At 42.0% G+C, this 21,977-nt stretch overlaps 1 protein-coding gene across 8 annotated transcripts in view; it reads left to right on the top strand.

Annotated features, from left to right (window-relative positions):
- SYNE1 (spectrin repeat containing nuclear envelope protein 1) overlaps positions 1-21,977 on the top strand; it is a 407,591-nt gene that overhangs the window by 201,690 nt on the left and 183,924 nt on the right. For 7 of the 8 annotated variants that reach the window (XM_037051212.1, XM_037051453.1, XM_037051376.1 and 4 more), the window contains 14 exons: positions 2,923-3,066; positions 3,413-3,568; positions 5,699-5,863; positions 7,687-7,859; positions 9,201-9,354; positions 9,979-10,122; positions 10,906-11,070; positions 13,767-14,084; positions 15,007-15,162; positions 15,295-15,465; positions 16,066-16,392; positions 17,504-17,656; positions 17,939-18,106; positions 20,949-21,125. In XM_037051212.1, the coding sequence (XP_036907107.1) occupies positions 2,923-3,066; positions 3,413-3,568; positions 5,699-5,863; positions 7,687-7,859; positions 9,201-9,354; positions 9,979-10,122; positions 10,906-11,070; positions 13,767-14,084; positions 15,007-15,162; positions 15,295-15,465; positions 16,066-16,392; positions 17,504-17,656; positions 17,939-18,106; positions 20,949-21,125 (2,571 nt within the window). The remainder of the gene's footprint in view (positions 1-2,922; positions 3,067-3,412; positions 3,569-5,698; positions 5,864-7,686; positions 7,860-9,200; positions 9,355-9,978; positions 10,123-10,905; positions 11,071-13,766; positions 14,085-15,006; positions 15,163-15,294; positions 15,466-16,065; positions 16,393-17,503; positions 17,657-17,938; positions 18,107-20,948; positions 21,126-21,977) is intronic. The other variant, XM_037051603.1, reaches the window with a different exon arrangement.

Here is a 21,977-nt window from a genome sequence, read left to right as displayed (position 1 = left end):
ATCAAGTAGTAGATTTTAGTAGTTACGTATGCGAACAGACAATGTTTATACAATTTCATTTTATCTAGAGACAACATAAGTTGGATTTACTTTAACCATAACATAATTACTGCCACAATGCATTTTTTCCTCACGAGACCATCTGTTCTGTGTACCAACTTTTCTGTTGGAGGAAAATTTAGAGACACAGAGAATAGTTTTTTCTTTTAAAACAACTCTTCCTGGCAAAATAGATACTTAATTTGATTATAACCATGGGAAAAATAATAATAGAGAATGAATACTAGAAAAAGAAAATGTGTATTTCCCCAGTTCTTTCCTAACCCAAGACCACTGTATTCTCATCTGTGTGCTGGCTGTTCTTTCGTGATAGGCAGCCTCCATTTAATAGGGAGTGATAATCTTTCGTGCAGTGCCTAGAAATTTGCTCTTAAATCTGCAGGGACTGTAATACAATGTGGTCTGAGCTCTGAAGTGTCTGCTACTGAGGGTGGTACATCTAGCAATTAACAGCAACATTATCTATTTCAAGAGATGTCCAGGAGTAGAGTAAATGAATAGGTCAGGAATAGCCTTCCTTCCTCCCTTCCATATCTCCCTTCCTCCTCCCTCCCTCCCTCCCTTCCTTCCTTCCTTCCTTCCTTCCTTCCTTCCTTCCTTCCAATTAGTAAAACACACATAGTATTGCCTATTATGTTCCAGGCACTATGTCAGGAATACAAGAGGTTTGTTTTTTTTTCTCCTCTTCTCACACAACTCACCTTCTAGAGGAAAAAAACAGTATATAAAGAGATGATTATAATAATACAGATATGTTCAGCATACAATAGTCACTCAAAGAAGGGAAGTTGAAGAAGGTTTTCAGAGAGGTGACATTTTAACTGAACCCTAAAGGCTAAATATTCTTTAACTTTGCCCAGGCTGATGTGTGTTTCAGGTAGAAGGACTTGAATGTGCAGGTCCAGGGAGTGAGGAGTGCCACCTGTGAACAGGACTTTGAAAAGTTTGACATCCACATGGAGTTTGGGAGGAAGAGCCGCAAAGAAAGACTGGTGGTGGAGCTAGAGCCAAAGAGTGAAACGTTGTGGATACTAAGCAAATTGGCCTTGACTTGCGACCAGGGTTCCTTATCTGAACCCCAGGACAGCATTTATTTTCTCAATTTTTCCAAGGATGGACATAACATGTACCATTCTAGGTGCATAAGGGAGAGGTTAACTCATTGCATATAAAGGATGCTTCAGGAGACTAGGGCTTAATTCTATCTCAAAATTCGGGTTGTAAAGGTTAAGTGAGGAACGTATAGGTCTTCAAGCTGGAGATAAACATGCCAACTTTCTGACTGCAGTGGAGACCATGATGGGAAACAGTAAATAGCTTTCATGATGGCCCAGATGAGAGAAATGAAAGCCTGAAATAAGGAAACAATAATAGATGAAGACTTACCTTTAAGGCAAAACACAACAGAATTTGGTAACTAATTGGATTAAAGAGCACAGGGAAGAGAAGTTAAGTTTGAGTTCTTAGTTTGTAGTTTGGAAGATGGCATGAGTGGTGAAGTCATTAACGAAAACATGAATACAGTGGACGGGATAGCAAAAATTAATTCAAATTAATATATGTTCAACTTCATGTATTTGCAAGACATGCATGGGGCAATAGCCAGGAGAGGAGCAGTTAAAATGAGTGCAAAACTCAAAAGAGGAAGCAGAGCTGTATAATAGTGGTGTTGAACAGTTACTGGTGCCAGGCCTGTCGTAGACACTTAACATATATTAACGCATTTAGTCCTCATAACCACTCTCTGAGGTGGGAGCTCTCATTCCTATTTTGTAGAAGAGGAAATTAGGCAAAAGGTGGTTAAATAATCTGCCAAGTTCTCACCGCTGGTAAGCCATTTAGGCAAGGTTCAAAGCCAGGCATTCTGACTCAAAGTGTTGTATAAATACATTTCATAAGCGTGGGAGTTTGTGGGTGGTCACTAGAGTCATGGGAGGAATAACTGGAAAAGCATACAGAATGAACATTTAACGGGAGGCCTATGCACCCTTGTATATGGGAAGTATATGAGGAACACGGGGAGTTGCTTGGCTTAATATCAAGCTATCTTTGTCCTGTTTCCCAGGCCCCTCATTCAGACCCTGTGACTCCACCCCTTAGACTAAAACCCCAACTTTTTGTGCTATGTTTCTGACTACGCCCCTGTTGCTCTGCTCCTCGGTTCTGCAGAATTAAATTTCTGATCACGGTCCTTAGTTTGCCCTTTGGTGCCTCACAAGACTCCAACAGCAAGGAGATAGAAATGCCTTGAATTTATTAATTTATTTAGTTATTCAATGGATATTTTCCAAGCACCTTCCATTTGCCAAGGACCATTCTGGGCTCTGAGGCTATAGCAGAGAATGATAAAACAGAACCAAATTCCTGACCTCATGAAGCTTAAACTTGAGTAGATACCCTAGGAGCCTTCTTAGTGTCTTACTTCGTGAAGCATCTTTAACTTTCCAAAGTGTCCCCGTGGCTCACCAACTCCCTCGGAGGTGACTATGGCAGGCATGACTGTCAAGAACAAATGTGACAGAGTGGGCGCCAAGTCTGATGTGGGCTGGATAGTTACGGGAAAGTTCATTTTCTAAAAATGTAGGTCCAGTTGGACAGGGTGGGGGAGAGCAACAGGGAGAAAAATGGGGACAACTATAACTGAACAACAGTTTTAAAGAAAAAGCAAGTCCATAAAAAGTTCTTAAAGGATGTTCAAAAGTTATACAGGTGCTAAGGGAGAGGATAGAAGGTCCCAGATATCAGGAACAGGGCAAGGAAGATGGGAGAGGGTCAACAGGGCCAGACTGAATGACAAGTGAAAGAGATTGCATTTGCTATTAAAATGCTTTTCTGTGCCTAACGTTATATGAAACCTCGTAGAATCTCAAGATCCAGATGAAGGACTTTGAAGTGAGCGCTGAGCCTGTCCAGGACTGGCTGAGCAAAACAGAGAAGACGGTGCGTGACAGCAGCACCCGCCTGTATGACCTGCCGGCAAAGAGGAGAGAACAGCAGAAGCTGCAGGTGACCAGACCCTGGTCCCGCATGGCCCCGTCTTCATCCCCATCCCGTGTACGGGACGTGTGTCCAGGTGCCCGCCGAGCACCCTGGAATTAGATGATGCTGTCTTGAGATAGAGCGTACCCTCTCCCTATTTCCGATGGATTTTATGTTTTCTGATTTTCCTTTGAGGTCGTTTTTTTTTTTTTTTTTTGTCCTACAGTCCATACTGTGTGTAGCTTGGAAATAATAACGCCTCAGGGCGCACCTGTGGCTCGCCAGTGTTGATTTCCATGTCCTTCAGGCCAGAGCTTCGTTGGCGATGTGCTTTTCCCCAGCTTCTTAATAGTGACTTGCTTGTGCTTTTCAGTCTGTCCTTGAGGAAATAAACTGCTACGAGCCTCAGCTCCACAGGCTAAAAGAGAAAGCTCAGCAGCTGTGGGAAGGACAAGCTGCCAGCAGGAGCTTTGTGCACAGAGTGTCGCAGCTGTCTGCTCAGTATCTAGCGCTAAGCAATCTAACAAAGGTAACGCCCACCATGTGCTGTGTGTGAGTGTGGTACTGATGTCACAGAGCCAGAGTCCCGGTGGGACTGGGCGGGGTGTCAGCCCCACGGTCCCGGTCGGGAGAGTAAGGCCTGTTGGTCTCTTCCCAGCCTTGCAATCTAAGTCTATTATTCGTGTTTCGTCATCTCAGTGTGGTTGTCCAAACAGGACGGGGGTGGGGGGGTGGTTCAGGGACTGAAGGGACTTCCCATCTCTGCTGTTATTGCACAAAGCATGCCCTTTTATACTGACTTGGCATGTTCTTCAGAGCTTTGGTTTTGAAAACTCAATGCATAAACATAAGGCAAAATTCAGTTCGGGGGTCTAAGGAATCTCGGATTAAATTACTTTAGAAAAAAACATGCATTCAAAGCAATTTAAATTTTAGTGGACTAAATAAAATGAGTTTGGGATCATTTTAAAAATTCCTTTTACTCCTTCCATAGGGGTCAAGGGTGTGTTGAGTGAGATTTGTAGTTCAATCCAGAGAGCAGAGGTCAAAACTGACAATGATTTGTTTCACTGATTAAATTTCTTTTCTAACGGCTTAGAAAAAAGTATATGGCATCTCACTTGGTTTCATTTAGAGCATTCAGCTGGAATGACACAGATGGTATAGGGCAAGCCTACTTTAAGCTTTATGTGGCTTGTGACATTTGTTCCCTATATTTGTCTTTTGCATTCAGGACTTAGAATGTAGGGGTCCTAAATTGTAATTTGGTCTTCTTTACTTTGGAATCCCCTGTTTAAGTGTGGACGCCCTTCTGGTTGGTTCTGTTCATTTGGATCTTCATTAAGACACTGTGGGCACAATCTCACTAGTATCGACTTGGAGTACATAGCCTATGTTTGCACAGATGCTTTTTCTATTAAGCATTATGCTAAGTGAACTAAGCCAGTCAGAAGAGACGAGTACCATATGATATCACTCATATTTGGAACCTAATGATCAAAATAAGCTAACAAACAAAATAGAAACAGACTCATAGACAGAGAACAGACTGGCAGCTGTCAGAGGGGAGGGGGGATTATGGGGCTGAGTAAAAAGATGAGGGCATTAAGCAAAAAAATAAAAAGAAAGAAAAAAGTAATAGACATAAAATAAATTCCCTTTTTTGTCTTTAGAAAATCTGGTTCATATCTAAAATTAAAATTAACTGAGGACTAATTAATTTAGATTAATTTTAATCTAAAATTAAAATTAATTTTAATTTTAAAATTAAAATTAATTAATTGATTGATTAATTAAAATTAATTAATTAATTCAGCTCTTTTTCCTTTTTGCTCAGCCCCTCTTCCCCCTAACCTCCCCTCCTTCACTAGCTGTCAGCCTGCTCTCCATGTATGAGCCTGTCCCCATTTTCCTTGTTAGTTCGGTTTGTATGTTAGATTCCACGCATGAGTGAAATCATATGGTATTTGCCTTTCTGGTGATCACTAGGGGCAGAGGGTATAAAGGCACTACATTGTAATGGAAAAAGTACAATGAGGATTAAATAAAATAAAATTAATTAATTAAGGACATCTTTTTATTCCTTTGTCTGTATTCAGATACCAACTATCAACAGATATATGGATGCTTTAACAGCTGTAAAACCATACTCATAAACTTCACCATTTTGGATATGATGTATAATTAATAAACAAAATCATATCTATGGTCCCAGCTTTGAAAATTTAGTGACATTACAAAATCTCTTGCTAACAATGTAAGTCATGTGGTATCCATTGAGCCAAATACAATTATGTGAAAGCTAGAAACTACTTTGAGTGATCTCCCAGACAATGCATTAGGAAAAAATTTTACTGACTCTAAAAAAAAAGTCACCATAGTCATAAAGAAGAATAGCAATTAAGTTGAGGGACTATAAATTGTAATTGTAAATTATACTTTTTCTGCTCTCTGACCTAGAGAGCCTCACCCTTTTACTATTTAGGAAGAGTCCACACGTCTCGTAGGTTAAGCAGCTGGGCATCACCTCTGAGCAGCCCATGAACCTGGGCCCGCCGCTGGTATTGAAAACAGATGGTTAGCTCTACAATTTGAGTAGCTTCAGACGGTGCGGCCTCTGTGGAATGGACAGCTGGAAAACTGTGCCTGTCGTTTCCAGGAGAAAGTGTCCAGACTGGACCGAATTGTGGCGGAGCACAGTCAGTTCTCCCTCGGGGCGAGAGAGCTGCAAGACTGGATGACGGACGCGATTCACATGCTGGACTCTTACTGCCACGCCACGTCCGACAAAAGTGTGCTGGACAGCAGGATGCTCAAGCTGGAGGTATGCCTTTTTAGAAAAAATATCTCTAATTGACAGAATTTGTTTTTCTCAAGATCCCTTAAGTCTCCACCTACTTGGTGCTGCTGTCTCCCTCTCGCTGCAGGGGTCTCAGAATGCTCCATTTGCTCAGGCCTAAGCATCTTAGATCATGTGGAGCAGGTTCACACAGAAACACTTCGCAAAAATAAAATAGCAGCCCAAAGAAGGTTATTTGCTGGATAGCCGGTTAAGAGGCTAGCTTCAAATCACATCGCTGACACATTTATTCTGAGGAAATATTTCACTGAAACATTTTATAGGGCAAAACACTTTTCATCATGTTCACCTGACTCGCCTGCCTATATTATTTAGCCAATTTTTCCATCCCAACATATGGTGCTAGTTTCCATTAATGGCAAAATAATGATTCTTCATTTGTTCGTCTCTCATTCATATACTGCGTGCCTTCTAGGAGACTGTCATTCTGCCTTCATACCAAGGATTCAGAAATGAACAAAATATCACTGTGGTCCCCCAGGATTTCATTATCAGGTCCTGGAGCTGAAACTCAGCGGCCACTAAAGCAGATAGGATGATGCTTATGGTTAGAGGCATGCAGAGTGGAGCCAGGCCGGAGGGATGGGGTTAAGAGTCAGAGCAGGTTTCTCAAGAAGTCTGATACCTAAACTGATATTTGAGAAGGCTGCCCCATGAGCAAAAGCCAGAATCAACAGACAGTGTTGATTCTGTTTATAGTCCCTCAACTTAATTGCTATTCTTCTTTATGACTATGGTGACTTTTTTTTTAGAGTCAGTAAAATTTCTTCCTAATGCATTGTCTGGGAGATCACTCAAAGTAGTTTCTAGCTTTCACATAATTGTATTTGGCTCAATGGATACCACATGACTTACATTGTTAGCAAGAGATTTTGTAATGTCACTAAAATTTCAAAGCTGGGACCATAGATATGATTTTGTTTGTTAATTATACATCATATCCAAAATGGTGAAGTTTATGAGTATGGTTTTACAGCTGTTAAAGCATCCATATATCTGTTGATAGTTGGTATCTGAATATAGACAAAGGAATAAAAAGATGTCCTTAATTAATTAATTTTATTTTATTTAATCGTCATTGTACTTTTTCCATTACAATGTAGTGCCTTTATACCCTCTGCCCCTAGTGATCACCAGAAAGGCACTGTCAGCAAAAGCCAAAAGCACTGTCAATCTCTCGCACAGTGTGTGAGAGATTGCCGGCAGCTCCTTTATGCTGCAGGAAACATTGGTGCCAGTGAGTGGCAGAAGCTGATTCTGTAGAGGTTGGCCAGATCCAAAAGGGAGAGAGCTGAGGCTTTGCCTCTTCGGTGATAGCACCAGTGTTGCAACTTTGAGTCAAACTTCCTTCTTAAACAGAAAAAGATGGGTGCTCATGAAGAACTTGAAATATATAAATTAATACACAAAATAAATTACGTGTCTTTGTTTGGCTCGAGGGGCCTTACCATTTATCACATTCTCCATCCTGAGATTTTTGAGAATGCATGAATTCTACTGCAGTCTATTTTTCTCTTATTAAAAGCCAGTAAGGTAAAACTTCAGTGGAAAGAAGGAATAATGCAGAGAAGTGTCGAGACCCTCAAAGCCAAGGCCACTTGGACACCAGCAGATGACAGGTGATTGGTTAACAACACTCACCAGCAGGCGATTCTCCCACCCTTGAGAGATCCTAGGCGCAACACAATTGCATGTCATTCTACAATCTTTGGGAACTCTGGAATATTTAAAGCCAGAGGTGTTCAACATGCAAATGACACACGAGACTTCTGTATTTGCTTTTACAGGCCCTGTTATCCGTGAAGCAGGAAAAAGAGATCCAGATGAAAATGGTCGTGACCAGGGGGGAGTCTGTCCTGCAGAGCACCTCTCCGGAAGGCATCCCTGCCCTTCAGCAGCAGCTGCAGAGTGTGAAGGACATGTGGGCTTCCCTTCTGTCTGCAGGGATCCGCTGCAAAAGGTAAGAGAAACTAAAGCCCACTGCTGCAGAGCCAATGCTGACAGATCAGTGTAGTCACTCAGCAACACCCTGTCCTCGGGGCAGGCACTCACTAGCTCTCTCTCTCTCTCTCTCTCTGTCTCTTTTTCCCCCTGGCTCCTTCCCTCCCTACTTCCCTCCCCTTACATCTTATTAGAACAAAAGAAGCTGGCAAGAACAGACTTGCACTTAGGTTATTTGCAATACTATGCCTTGTTTGATATAAAACTACATGTTTAGCTTTTATTTTCCCTGCTTAAAAAGTCAAATGATAGATGAATGTTTCATCATGCAAAGATGTATCAGTTAAAGCCAAGTGGTTTCCTTGGAAGGTCACCCTAGGAAATGCCAGTGGCCATGGGAAATAGAGACGAGGAAGCCATGTAGGCAGCTGGAACTGAATTCTGCTGAGTAGTGCTGGGAGCCAGAGCAGAACACATGTCTGGGAGTTAGCCTGCCAGAGAATAAGGCAGCAGAAACTCCCAGGAGTCAGGAGGACATTTGCAGGCTGCCCCCTGGGGCAGTAGTCCTTGGTGCTCCTTGCCTACGTAGCCCTGAAGCTGAGGGGGCACAGGGACCAGAGCAGGCCCACAGGCTGAGAGGGCAGGGAGCTGGCCAGGGGATGTGCGGCTGGCTGTGTGCTGCAGTGCTGCGGTCTGGGTACACCTGGGTGGAACACCCAGAGCACGGCAGTAAAATCAGGCATGAATAATCAAGGGAGTTAAAAATGTATCCACTGTATTGAGAGAGGGAAGTCCTTAATTTATCTGTAAGGGAAATAATCAGGTTTTAATAATTAAACCAATTCAGGAAACATTACCCTATTTTTCCACTGTAGTTCTCTGATTTTAAATCTCATGTAAAGTAGTAAACTACGCTTGTTCTTGCTCACTTCTCCCTTCCTTCTTTTATTCATTCCTTCTCCCCTCTCCTCTGAACCTGCCCTGCTCATGTTGATGGAGGTATGCACTGAGTCCCTCCCCACCCAGAGTCTTGCTGGGCTCCATAAAAGCCTCACTCCATGGACCTCTCCAGGTTGTGCCCAGTGTCTCCTGGGGCCTGATTCCTGATGCCAGGTTTCATATATCCAGTCCCACTTTTTGCCTGTTGTCCTGGATTGAACAGCCCTTGGCTTCCTGAAGCTATGCTTGCCAGGGACCCAGATTTGATCTGCCCAGGCCATCCGAGGTACCCAGGGCCCAGCCCGGTCCTGGCCCACATACACACTTCCTGTGGGTGGAGTGGATAGAGCAGGCACCACGCTGGGGATCCCACTGACAAGGCTTCTCGGTATAGACCATTGTCCTTTCAAATACCTTTCAGTCAACTCGAAGGAGCACTCTCTAAGTGGACAAGCTACCAGGACGATGTTCGGCAGTTTTCCGGCTGGATGGACGGTGTGGAAGCCAGCCTGATCGAATCAGAAAGGCAGCACGCGGAACTGCGGGACAAAGCGGCTGCTCTGGGAAAGGCCAAGGTGGGGGCTGGACTGCAGATTCCGGTTATTCCCTGACGACAGGCTTCTTCGGAATGCCGCAGTCACACAAAAATGTGGTTGCCTGGATGATGAGATAGGGCTCTACACAGAGGAAAAGGAGTGGGGGCTTACATTCCAATGGCTTCTGAAGCTTGAGTTTGTGGCTATTTTGTTATGCGAGTGAAAATTCTGTCTTCCAGGAAAACCATTATCATCCGTGTTTTATGACACAGACCATTTCAAATTTGGCAACTTATAATATCTTTAGCCTGCTCATCATCAGGAGTAAAAATGCTTTATTTTAATCACACCCTTTTATATTTTTGCTTTCGTGCATTTGTCATAAGACTCCTATCAGTACAGTAGTACATATGAAGATTTTTGAATAGGTACCCAAATAAGAATTGGGGATGTGCTCCCAAATCTTTATTGATAGTAGTATGCCAACAGTAAAGCACACACACATACATACAGAGATGGCTGGATCCGTTTATCTATCTATCTACAAACAGATGATCTGAGATCACTTGTCAACTATATAGTTAAAATCCCTTACTGTTAACAGTATCGTTGATATGATGGTGTTTGTGGGAACTTCTTGATTATTTTTTAAATGTTCTCTAGTTATTAAATGAAGAAGTGCTGAGTCACAGCAGCTTGCTGGAGACCATTGAACTCAAAGGGGCTGGCATGACGGAACACTACGTCACACAGTTAGAATTCCAGGATCTACAGGAACGATACAGAGGCATCCAGGAGAGGGCCAAGGTATGTCTCACCATGTTCCCCGGAGACTCACTCTCTCGAGTTGGAATGTTTGGAGCAGTGCTCACTTAAAGACCCATTCATTTCTGGAAATGACAGATTTATCAATGCAGATAGGAGAAAATGATATAGCAGGTAGAAAAATACATTTTAGCACTTTAAGATAAACCACTGGCAAAACCAAGAGAAAGCTTTCAAATATTTTAGTACATGAAAGTTACTGAAATAAAATATTTGTCAACTAAGAATCTCTACAGATTTATGAGGAAGGTTTATGAATGCTTTAGCATGGCTGGTACTCAGAGTTTACTAAAGCAGGCAATCTTCATCAATAATATCATTCTTTATTTAGGCCTCACAAATAAAATAAAAATAACTTTTCAAAGCACATCCTACTTTGTGAGACAAAATATGTGGAAAAATAAATTCACAGCGAGCCCAAACCTTTACTTAAGATATAAGAATTTTAGTTTTCTTCATAAGCAACAGTGTATTTTTATGACAAGTAAAGTTAATTCACTTTTTTGGCATGTCAGTGTTACACCTCATAAGCAGTTCAGAGATCAGGAAGTTAATTCAACAAAATGATCTTTATAACTCCTTTTAATCCTGATATTATTTCTTGTATTTTGGCATAAATCTTGACTCTTCATTCTTCTAGGAAACCCTTTTCCAATGATTTAGTAAGCGTGCTTGTCTAAAACTCCAACAGAGCATTTTTACCGTACATTGAAACTGCATGTAGTGTTGTTTTCCCATCTTAATCATCTTAAATGCTAATAACAGGATGCAGTGACGAAGTCTGAAAAACTAGTTCGCCTGCACCAAGAGTATCAGAGAGACCTCAGGGCATTTGAAGTGTGGCTGGGGCAAGAACGAGAAAAACTGGAGCAATACTCAGTTCTTGAAGGTGATACCCATACTCATGAAACAGCATTGCGGGATCTTCAGGTAAAGTTTGTTTTATCTTAAAGGAATTTTCATTCTAAATATGGAATTATTCTTTTAAACAATGAGAAGTTAACATGACCCTAAACCCTATATATACCTGATACATGTTTTAAATGAGACTCTAGTAAGGTATTATCTAGAGCACTCTGAGACCTCAGTAGTATAGGCTGGCCAAGATCATTTAGTAAGTAGTTTAAACCCGGTGAGACTGGAACTTGAAGAATTTATTCAGGTGCAATGGTGGTCTGTGACAGGAATGACTGGTGGTCTAATCTATGGTATTGACTGGCCCACCTGCCCCTTGATTCTTAAAGGATTCAATTAGATATGGGACATAGCATCCAGAGTCCATAGAAGATGATACTCCTTAAAGTCAGGCTGGTGGCACCATCTTGGGCCATGTGCTTTCAACCAGAATCTCCATCAGAGAGGATACAGGTCCAAGGTCAGAGTCCTGGAAGAGGGAATTAGAGGAGCTGGAGGGTGCAGGTGCCCGGGCAACAGGCTGTGGTTCCGGGTGAGACAGTGGACCTAGTGGGAAACGGTCCTAACCACTCACTTACCCATCCAGCATTTGTTGAATACCTAACACAGTGCAGACTCTGGGCTAGCGACTGCGGGTACTGCTGCCTCAAGGAACTGTATTCTAGTGAGAAATGTACATTCATAGTTTATTTAAGACACTCATCCATTCTGCTCTAAGGTCGTAGGATACTCTGGTCTGCCAGGTTTAGCTGTTGTAATGTATTTTAGCACAGTTGACTTTGTTTTTGCTAAATAGCCCTTCTTGACACTTCACTCCAGGCACTCTTGGCAAAAGGAAATGCCGAGCTCTCTTGGCTTCTGTGTGGGAACTAGGCCAATAAGTCACTTGTCTCCAGCAGATGTTTCCCTCATTGGGATCAGAAGGAAATGTTTCACTTTTAGTCTGTAGTAATGTGGCCCAAAACTAACTCCAATCTCTCAATCTGTCATGCATTAATTCTCATTTTGTCTTATTATGAGCCATCACAAAGGTTAAAAAGGAGATCAGATGAAAGCGGCAGATAAAAGCAGTGCAGAATTGTGATGTTCCAACTGCACAGCCTGCCATCTCCAGGATCTTGATGTCCCAAGACACACACAATAGTGTGGGGGTGGCCGGCCAGCAGTGTGGACCACATTCACAAGCTGTTTTGTGTAAACCAAAGGCCAGTCTAACATAATAGACTTTTGAACTATTGAATCATATTTCTCCTTCAGGATGAATACTTAAAATATGGACCACATAAGAATTCATATAACACCGTGATGATTTGCATAACAGCAAAAACAGTTATAGAATATGGAAAGGCTGATATATTGGGGAGATTAATAATTTAGGGCAGGGGTCAGTAAATGACTGCCCACAGCCACAATGCCTGTATTTAAATAAAGTTTTATTAAAACACTGCCACACCCATTCATTTACATACCACCTGTTGCTACTTCAGAGCTATGATGGCAGAGTTCAGTAGATGCAGCAGATACTGTGTGGCTCACAAAGCCTAAAATATGTACTATCCAGCCCTTTATAGGAAAAGTTTGCTGACTCCTGAAATAAAGAAGGAGATTAAAAGAGCAAAATTAACTTTAAAAAATTTTAAGAACTTTGGAATAAGATTTCTTTGTCCCTGGCTGTTTTGATTACTATTTCACCATATATATTGTTCTCTTCATATGCACATTACAGCATTCTTGAAAGTGACATCCTACTGAAAACAAATGAACCCATTAGTTTGCACCATATGAGATTGCTATTTCTGTAGGTAAAAATAGTCAGGTACCAGCAATTTCAAATGCTTTCAACTGATGTTAAATATTTTTGTAATACTGTATTTTGAGTAAAAATGCTGGTACTTTTAAGATACTTGATGGGTTTTGACTTGGTTCCTTTCAACTTTAATTGATCAGATCCAGTATCAGAGCCCATTTTTTTGATGTCAGAGATGCAAGTATTTAACATTGTTTTGCTAATATCTTTAAAGACATGAGTTTTTCTTTTTCATAAATTATAGTTGATGCTCTTCAGCACTTGGTTTATACTGAGCTAGTAAGGTAAATCTTTGGGGCTTATGCTTTGGTGGAGGAAAATATATTTGCCCCTGGGAGCATCCATTTGGCAGTTGTAATCATTCAACCTCCCATTACCCTCTGGGCAAACGGGCCTTGGCCCACACATTCCCTAGAGCATGGCTTTGGCAAAGTGTCCCTTCTTAGCAAAAAGAGGGCCCATTGTTCCTGGCTGAACCGCATGTGTAGCACTGATTTTATTCAATGTCAAGCAAGAAGCCTTAGGTTTTAAACAGATTAGGAGCCATAAAAGGCCTAGGTATATCTTTTAAACAATCACCCTTTAATCACAAGTGTTTTTGCCTAAAAGCTGAAGAGTTAAAATTCACAAGGTATATCTAAGATGATTGGGACAAATATTACTTTGTGTATGTTTTTTTTGTGTGTGTGTGCATGTGTTTTGATTATTTTAATAGGAAATATTTGCAAGCCTTTCTCCTGACTTGGGAAATAATATTTCGTGTGAGCTTGTTTTATATGAGATGATAAAATCATTCTTTTCTCACATGAGGTTCGAGATGGCACAGTTGGCTTGGGTGAGACACGATCACCTGGGTAGGAGTAAATTATGAATGACATGCGACAGCCGTCCCTGTCCCCTGCAGGAGCTGCAAGTTCGCTGCGCCGAGGGGCAGGCGCTGTTGAATTCCGTGCTGCACACCAGAGAGGAGGTGATACCATCGGGCATCCCCCAGACGGAGGACCGGGCTTTGGAGTCTCTCCGGCAGGACTGGCAGGCTTACCAGCAGAGACTATCTGAGACCCGCGCTCAGTTCAATAATGTCGTCCACAAACTGAGACTGATGGAACAAAAGTTTCAGCACGTAGACGAGTGGCTGAGAACGCTGGAGGGGAAAGTGGGTCTCAGGACTGGACGTCAGTCTCACCGGGCAGCCAAGGAGACACAGTTACATCAGATGAAGGTAAATTAGTGCAAATTCCTGACCCTGCTCAGAGAAGCAGTTGCCTGGCAGAGTTGGTTTCTCGAAGATATTTGGTAATTTCTTTTTGTCCAAGGTTTAGATTTTGCAAAATCTTCTGCTTGAGAAGGAACTTAACATAAATTACAATGGAGCATTCTAACAGCAATTTTGAATAGAATCTTAAATTTGCCTTTAATAAAACATAATTCAATGAAACATTTTATACTTTCTCTATACCCTATGACCTTGCTTTGTAAAGCTACATAAATGCTAGTTTTGCAATCATTTAAGTGAATTGTTCTGATTTGAAATTGCTCCAATTTAGTGCATTGAAGTAATACTTGGTATTTAGTTTTATTCTGATTTTCACACAAATTTGATGCACATGATCAAAATAATGCTTAAGCCTTTAGAATTTTTTCATTATCCCACTACTTTAAAATTTATCTAAGTACAAAAGAAGATATAAAAATATGCCACTCTGCTTTAAAAATTTTGAGCAGAATTGTAATATATTCAGAAAAGTTCTCAAAGTCAAGGAGTGCAGCTTTATCCTGTAATTGTATTTTTCACAAAGGGTATATATGATGCACTTTCAAAATTATATCAGAACATATACAATCTAAACATATACTGGAGTCATTCCCTATTAACACAGTTATATCTATATAAAATTTTATGTTTTTTGAGCTGAAGTATAATATACACCAAAAAAGTGCCCAAATCAAGAATGTATAATTTTTATGACATTGTTGGAATACAATTTTTATGAAGGTCAAATACATATTTTCAAAATATATCGCAGAATAAAAATATTCTCAATGTGCACTGGAATCGTTTCCTAGTCAGAAGACGCACGTATTTGTCTTACCCAGCAGTGCCTAAGACTGGGCCTTTCCTCACACTCTTTCCATCATTTCAGAAATGGCAGGAAGAAATCACCTCTTCCAGGGACGAAGTGGAGGAGGTGGGAGCCAGAGCTCAGGAGATCCTGGACGAGCGCCACGTGAGCAGCCGCCTGGGCTGCCAGGCCACGCAGCTGACCTCCAGATACCAGGCCCTCCTCCTTCAAGTGCTGGTGAGCGGACCACCAGCTGCCGCCACAGGCCAGCATGCTTCCCAAGCCAGAACGCCCCTCCTTTCATTTCCTTCCTTTCATGAAGGCACTGGCCCAGGTCTTTAATCCACCATTCAATTTTTTTTCCCAAAGGAACAAATCAAATTCCTGGAGGAAGAGATCCAGAGCTTGGAGGAGGCCGAATTATCCCTAAGTTGCTATTCTGATTGGTACAACTCTACTCATAAAAACTTTAAGAATGTGGCTGCCAAAATTGACAAAGTAGATAAAGCAATGATGGGGAAAAAAATGAAGACGCTGGAGGTAGGCATGCCCACGTCAGGCTTGTCTCCCAACCTTTCTTCTTTCACTGGTCTGCTCCACCCTCCCGCTTAGCTCTTGGGACACGCAGGCTCATCCCTGCCCAGCATGATGAGGGGATCCTTGGCTAATCACTTCTCTTCAAATACTATGCTCTCGTCTCTCGAAGGCCGAAAGCAGACTTTTATTTATTAGTGGTGTGATCTCATCTGAATGACTTAGCCATGACTGCTCCTGAAATTCTTAACTAAATCCCAATTTAACACTTGAAAAAATTAGGACAAAAAATGTATCTCGAATTCATCCTGTGTATGGACAGTTTTCAGTCAGATCTCTAGGAACACCGCTGCGGACAGGAGAAACACCAAGACCCTTCTTAAGTTACTAATTTGGAAATCATTTATTGATTGAGACATTTTGAAACCAACATTGATGTAAATAAAAGAAGATGTCTGATTCCTGGCAGGTCAAAGCTGGTTCTAAATTTCAAAAACATATTTTAAGGGGCAAGAGTGAACTGGAGAATGGGGTTGAAAGTCTTTTCTCTAAAAGGAAGAAAATACGTTAACTCGTTATTCGCTCCCTCCTCACCCTCTTTCTCAGGGTTTGCTAAAAGACATGGAGAAAGGCCACAGTTTGCTGAAATCAGCCCGAGAGAAAGGAGAGAGGGCTCTGGAATTCTTGGAGGATGGCGAGGCAGACACTTTAAGAAACGAGATTCATGGCCACGTGGAGCAGCTGAAGGAGCTGACCAGCACTGTTCGGAAGGAGCACATGACTCTGGAAAAGGGCCTTCATTTAGCAAAGGAGTTCTCAGACAAATATAAAGCACTCACTCAGTGGATAACAGAATACCAAGAAATGCTGCATGTTCCCGAAGAGCCCAAAATGGAATTGTATGAGAAAAAAGCTCAATTATCTAAATACAAGGTAGTGTACTGTTACCCACTGATGACCGTAGGATGAGCATACAGGGACTGAATGGAAGGGAGATGATTCCTGGTATGTCACTCTTAGATGGGGCAGGAGAACGTCCCTGACGTATCTGTTCTACTGGGGGTGAGTGATACAGATGGACTGGCTATGCACACAGCATCAAAGTTGTACTTCCGTCCAGGAATCACTCTGCCCTGTATTCAAAGCTTGTATCTATACAGGGAGAGCTATTCCCACAGTGATCCAGGTATAAGGCTCCTCCAGGTACATCTTCCTGGCACCAGGATCTCACACCTGCAGATTTCATTTGTTTCAGGCAGAGTATTCCCTTCACCTTTGGCCCATAAACTGACCTATGGTAAATTTAAAATGAGGTACTACATTTGTAACAAAACACATTCCAATTAACCAACTATAGCTAAACATCTTAGAAATGAATTTTTCAAAGAATAAATAGCGGTATGAATATAGCTAGCTCTATAGGATATAGATACAGGTATTTCACCTGTTTGGATTTTTTTAACCATTATGGAACTTTATATGTGGAATAATTCGTGTTCTGAATTTGCCCTGAGTGATCCAACAATAGCCTTTAAAAACTATGTCATAAGTAATGTTGAGGCATTTCTTGTCAGAAGCTTTTTCTTCCTCCAGCCACTGTGTCTAATCCAGTCCTTGGCTTTCCTACCGCGTCTGACAATGTGTCATCGAACCACAGAAATCTTGATATATTCAAATAGTCCTATGGACCTGTATGGCAGCCTTGAGGCTGGATTTTGTGTCCCTAACTTTACAGGCACCTCAAGCTGCGGTTAACTGGCACTGCCTCATTTTGTGTCTCTTTTTCTCTGCTGGAAGGAATGGGCTGGAAGCCAGAAATAGAAATTGCGTTAAATGTAGCCAAAGGCAGGTCTTTTCCATACTTCCTTCTCCACACTATGGGACGTGTTGCCCTCTATTTAAAAACTCTATCAGCCACAGAAAACCATTTCCTGTAATGTTTTCCATGTGTGGATTTATACAGTAGGTAGGTACCAGATCTTGTGGTCTATTCACCTTGACCACACGGGTGAGCTCCCTCTCTCTTTTCTCTTTGTAATTCAAGTCGCTTCAACAAATAGTGCTGTCCCACGAACCATCAGTAAAGTCAGTGAGAGAGAAAGGCGAAGCTCTTCTGGAACTGGTGCAGGACGGTACTTTGAAGGACAAAATAGACAAGCTACAGAGCGACTACCAGGACCTCTGCAGTGCGGGCAAGGTGAGGAGGCGCCAGAAACTCGGCAAAAATGTGTTGATTTGCCAAAAACAGGGTCCCGACTCCTTTCACTCTCAGGAAAATTTAAGGGCTGGGATGGATCAGTATTTTTCCTTCTCTTCAGATGGCATGATAACTTTCTTCTTGGATCCTAATCATTTTGTGATACATGTAACCCTATGTGATACATGTACCCTAGGAGTTGCACTGGTTTTCTCAACATATAGAAGCTTTGAGTACTTTTGTGGCATCTAAGCCGCCTGTCATGGGCACCTCGTTTCACAGGAACATGTTCACAGTCTGGAGGCGAAGGTCAAAGACCATGAAGATTACAACGGCGAGCTCCAGGAAGCGGAGAAGTGGCTGCTGCAGATGTCAGGCAGGCTGGTGTCATCCGACCTCCTGGAAACCAGCAGCCTGGAGACAGTTACCCAGCAACTGGCCCACCACAAGGTGAGTCTGGTCTCCCAGAGCCAAAGAGTACAGGGCAGCGTTCACAGCCTTACCTGTGTGTATGTGTGTGCGCACATACCTCTGGATTATGGTGATTGAAGTGAAAGAGTCACGTCTGACTCCCAAGGATATCTAATAATTGAGAACAGTAAAATCCAATATTGAAGTGAATCAGTAATAGTTGAATCCTGGCATTCAACACTGAACACGTCATAGCATTCTTCCCAGCTAATAGTGTCTTATTGCAGAATTTAATCTAAGTGGAGTAATTTATCAAAGAGATTACCTTAGTTTAGAAAAGTATAGCCGAAGATAGGGTACAGGAATAGTGATCGGAAAGTCTGGATTCTAGCCAGACTCCCTCCTGTGTAGCGGGGAGAACTTAGCATCTCTGAGTCTCCTTTTTCTCCTTTGTAAAGAGTGATAGTAAGACCTGCCCCATCACAGAGCTGTGTGGGCATCACAGGAGACCGTTCCTGTGAAAACATTTTGTCAGCCACAAATTATGGTACTGATCTGAGGTGTTCTTATCTTTATTAACATATATTTTAGTAACTGTATGTGCCAGATAGCACATGTCATATGCTCACAATGTAATGGAGCAATAATGTTGCTGACCTTAAGGAACTGAATTTTACTCATGATGTAGTTAAAGTCTAGTATGTATCCTAGGAAAGCCATGAACACTTTTGGATTCCAGAATTCCTGTCTGTAGGAGAAAATTTTATTTAGCAAATGTGAATAGAAAACTAATTACATGGTAGAGTCTCTTAGACACTGAGGCAACGCCCCGAATAACCTCACGATGTGGTGACTCTATTCCGACTCAGAGACAAGATGTTTCTCTTCAATATGGTGTATGTGATAACCACTAATGCAACACTGTTGGAAAAGTGGCGTACCCCAGGCTGCCAAGGGACCGCTAGGTTTCCTGTAGATACATTGACATGTTGACCTTGTGTTGGAGTGTGTCACTTGTCCTTAGTATCATGTAGCAGTCAGGGAATTAAAACCTGATTTGAAAGAGTTACTTCTGTGGGGGCAACTTTGTCCTCAGAGTCCCCCTGTCCACCATGGATGAAAGTGAGTAACCTTTCCTCTTATCTCTGACATGCCTGGGGGCCTTACTGGTACTTGCCCCTGTTCTCTCTGGGGATGAAGCGCTGATTTCCATCCTCGTAGGCATGCCATCTGTGGCAATGTGGCTGGTAGCCTCTATCCCTGTCCTGGGCGCCAGCTGTGGGGGAGACTTTGCCCTCAAGTCCCCCCCGTCCACCATGAATGAAAGTAAACACTGCCAAGACATGATCTGCTTGGGGAGGAGAGGTGGCTAGTTTCTCAGAGGAAAAAGGCCAGGAGCCCTTCCTCCAGGGGCTTTTATTGTGTTGTAATACACAGGAATACGGGGCAACAAGGATCAAACAGTAGATAACATTTCAAAGGTATCTGAGGGCTTAGCCTAAGTCAGTGTCTGTCAGGAAAGGGGGTTGTAGAAACTTCGGGAGACATACTCATTTCCTGCTCGGACCCTTAACATATGAATGAAAGCACTCTTAGCAAAGCAGGCTTCACAGGACTTTTAGGAATTCTTTCTTATGCCAGATTTACCCCAGATCCCGCTCTAGCAAGGCAAAGAGCTGCACCCCCTCCCCAACAGGTTTTCAGGCTTAAGCGGATTAGAGCCAGGAAGCACTTCTCCCTGAGGACGTGGGAACTTGGGCTATGTCAGAATAGTTGGGGGTGAGGTTCCATCGCTCCCTCTTTGTTGCAGCCCCCCAAGTCCTTCCATGATGGCCTCCCAAGTGGTCGTGTCTGGCTTAGGTTGCCCCTAGCTGCAAAGAGTCTTACCCATCATGGACATTGACCAAGCTTTGGGGGCAGGGGAGGAAGCTGAGGCAGCGTTTGCTACCAGAGACAAGCTTTGTCTCCTGTGGCTCGCATTCTGGAGGTCGCTCACTCAGTCTTAGCCATGGGGGGCAGTTACAACTCCTGCAACCAGGCAGAGTGGTTCCCAACATACTTCCTGTTCTCTATGTGCTCTCTGAGAATGCCCACTAGAGAACACATGTGAGGACAGGGGTGCATGAGCTGACGTCATGCAGAGCGGGGTCCAAAGCCTGGGGACTCTGCCAGTTACTAGTTGGGTGGCCTTGAGTGTTCTATAACCTTTCCATGCTTCAGTCTCTTCATCTGCAAAATAATGATAATAATACGCATTCCTTATAACCTTTCCATGCTTCAGTCTCTTCATCTGCAAAATAATGATAATAATACGCATTCCTCGGGACTTACATATACTTCCTGGAATGTAGCAGATACCTAATAAATGGTAAGTGGTAAGTGCTATTTTTATTAATATAATATTATTTGATGTAAATTAGGTACAGCTTAATCATTAGATGTTAGATTATTACGTAAATCAGATAGTATATTAGTAGATAAATTGGATATTAGCAAATCAAATAATAATTCTATATTAGATATAAATTATACTGGAATTATAATGTATTGAGCTAAAAATTTTATAAACACCTTTTCTCTGATAATAAAATGAAACAGCTATCTCTCCGCTGCCGAGATAAGCCTTGAACCCACTGTAGCCGTAAAGGTCACCTCATCATCCCTATGTAACTTAATCTATTAAATTGATTAATTCTGACCATTGAAGTGTCCCTGAAACATGTTGTTCTTTCATTTGCTATGTCTGGTAATCAAGATAAATTCTAAGACTCTTTCAAAAACATCATTAAACAGTGACATTTTCACCCTAAACTTTCTGTTTAATAACTAGGTTATTTAAAGACTAAAAATCAAATTATGAGAACTCTGTTTCTTTTTCCAGGCAACGATGGAAGAAATTGCTGGCTTTGAAGACCGCTTGAACAACCTTAAAGTCAAAGGCGACAACCTGGTCGGCCAGTGTGCAGAACGCTTCCAGGCGAAGCTTAAACAAAGCGTGCATGCCCACCTGCAGGGCACAAGGGACAGCTACTCGGCCATCTGCAGCACAGCCCAGAGGGTGAGTGCCTCTGGTGTGTTCTAGAATGACTGTGAGTCAGGGAGAAAGCCTGCGCAGTCTGGGGGTTTGTGAACATAGTGTTGCTGCTTTGGTCTTCGGGGTAGTGTCAGGGTAGGTCCAGACAGGAGCATGGATTTCAGTCTCTATGTGGACACACAACGAATGTATTATATGTTTGATTGATGTGACGAAGCAGTAAATTTCAGTGATTTGATTTTACCCAGTCCTCTTATTCATCCATCGATATCAAATTCATTTGAACTTTGTTTTTTATTTTTAATTGAACATCACTGATACTTTTTTCTACTTTTCCACATGTTCTATAATACCCAGATAAGTCTATCTGAAATTTGCAGGATAAATATTTTTTTAACTCTATGCAGCCTAGGTTCTATTCTAATTTAATATTTTATGCATTCCCATAGAAATGGATAAAAAGAATAAGTATCAATTTTGAGTTATACTTTAAAGGGTGTAAAGAAGTATATTAAAATGGGACCCCTAATGTCATAGAAATAAGCCTAAGATGGATAAGACTTGCCCTTTTAACAAAAATTAAGTACACCAGGTTAGGGCAGTTTTCAGCCATTATTCTCTCAAATGTGTTCTCCATCACTTGCTCTCTATTCTCCTCCTGGTACCCCTGTGATGTGGATGTTGTTGTGCTTGGTGTTGTCTTGAGGTTCCTTAGACTTTCTTCATTTTCATAAAAATTCTTTTTTCTTTTTGTTGCTCTGGTTGGGTGTTTTCTGTTCTCTTGTCCTCTGAATTGCTGATTCGATCCTCTGCTTCGTCCAACCTGCTCTTGCTTCCTTCTGGTGTATTGTTCATTTCACATGTGGCATTCTTTCT

The sequence above is a fragment of the Sturnira hondurensis genome, unplaced genomic scaffold, assembly GCF_014824575.4.
Source record: "Sturnira hondurensis isolate 20B ecotype Veracruz unplaced genomic scaffold, ASM1482457v3 Scaffold0000167, whole genome shotgun sequence".
Lineage (NCBI taxonomy): Eukaryota > Metazoa > Chordata > Mammalia > Chiroptera > Phyllostomidae > Sturnira > Sturnira hondurensis.
Note: the sequence above shows the minus strand (reverse complement) of the source record. Positions and strands in the feature narration are given on the sequence as shown.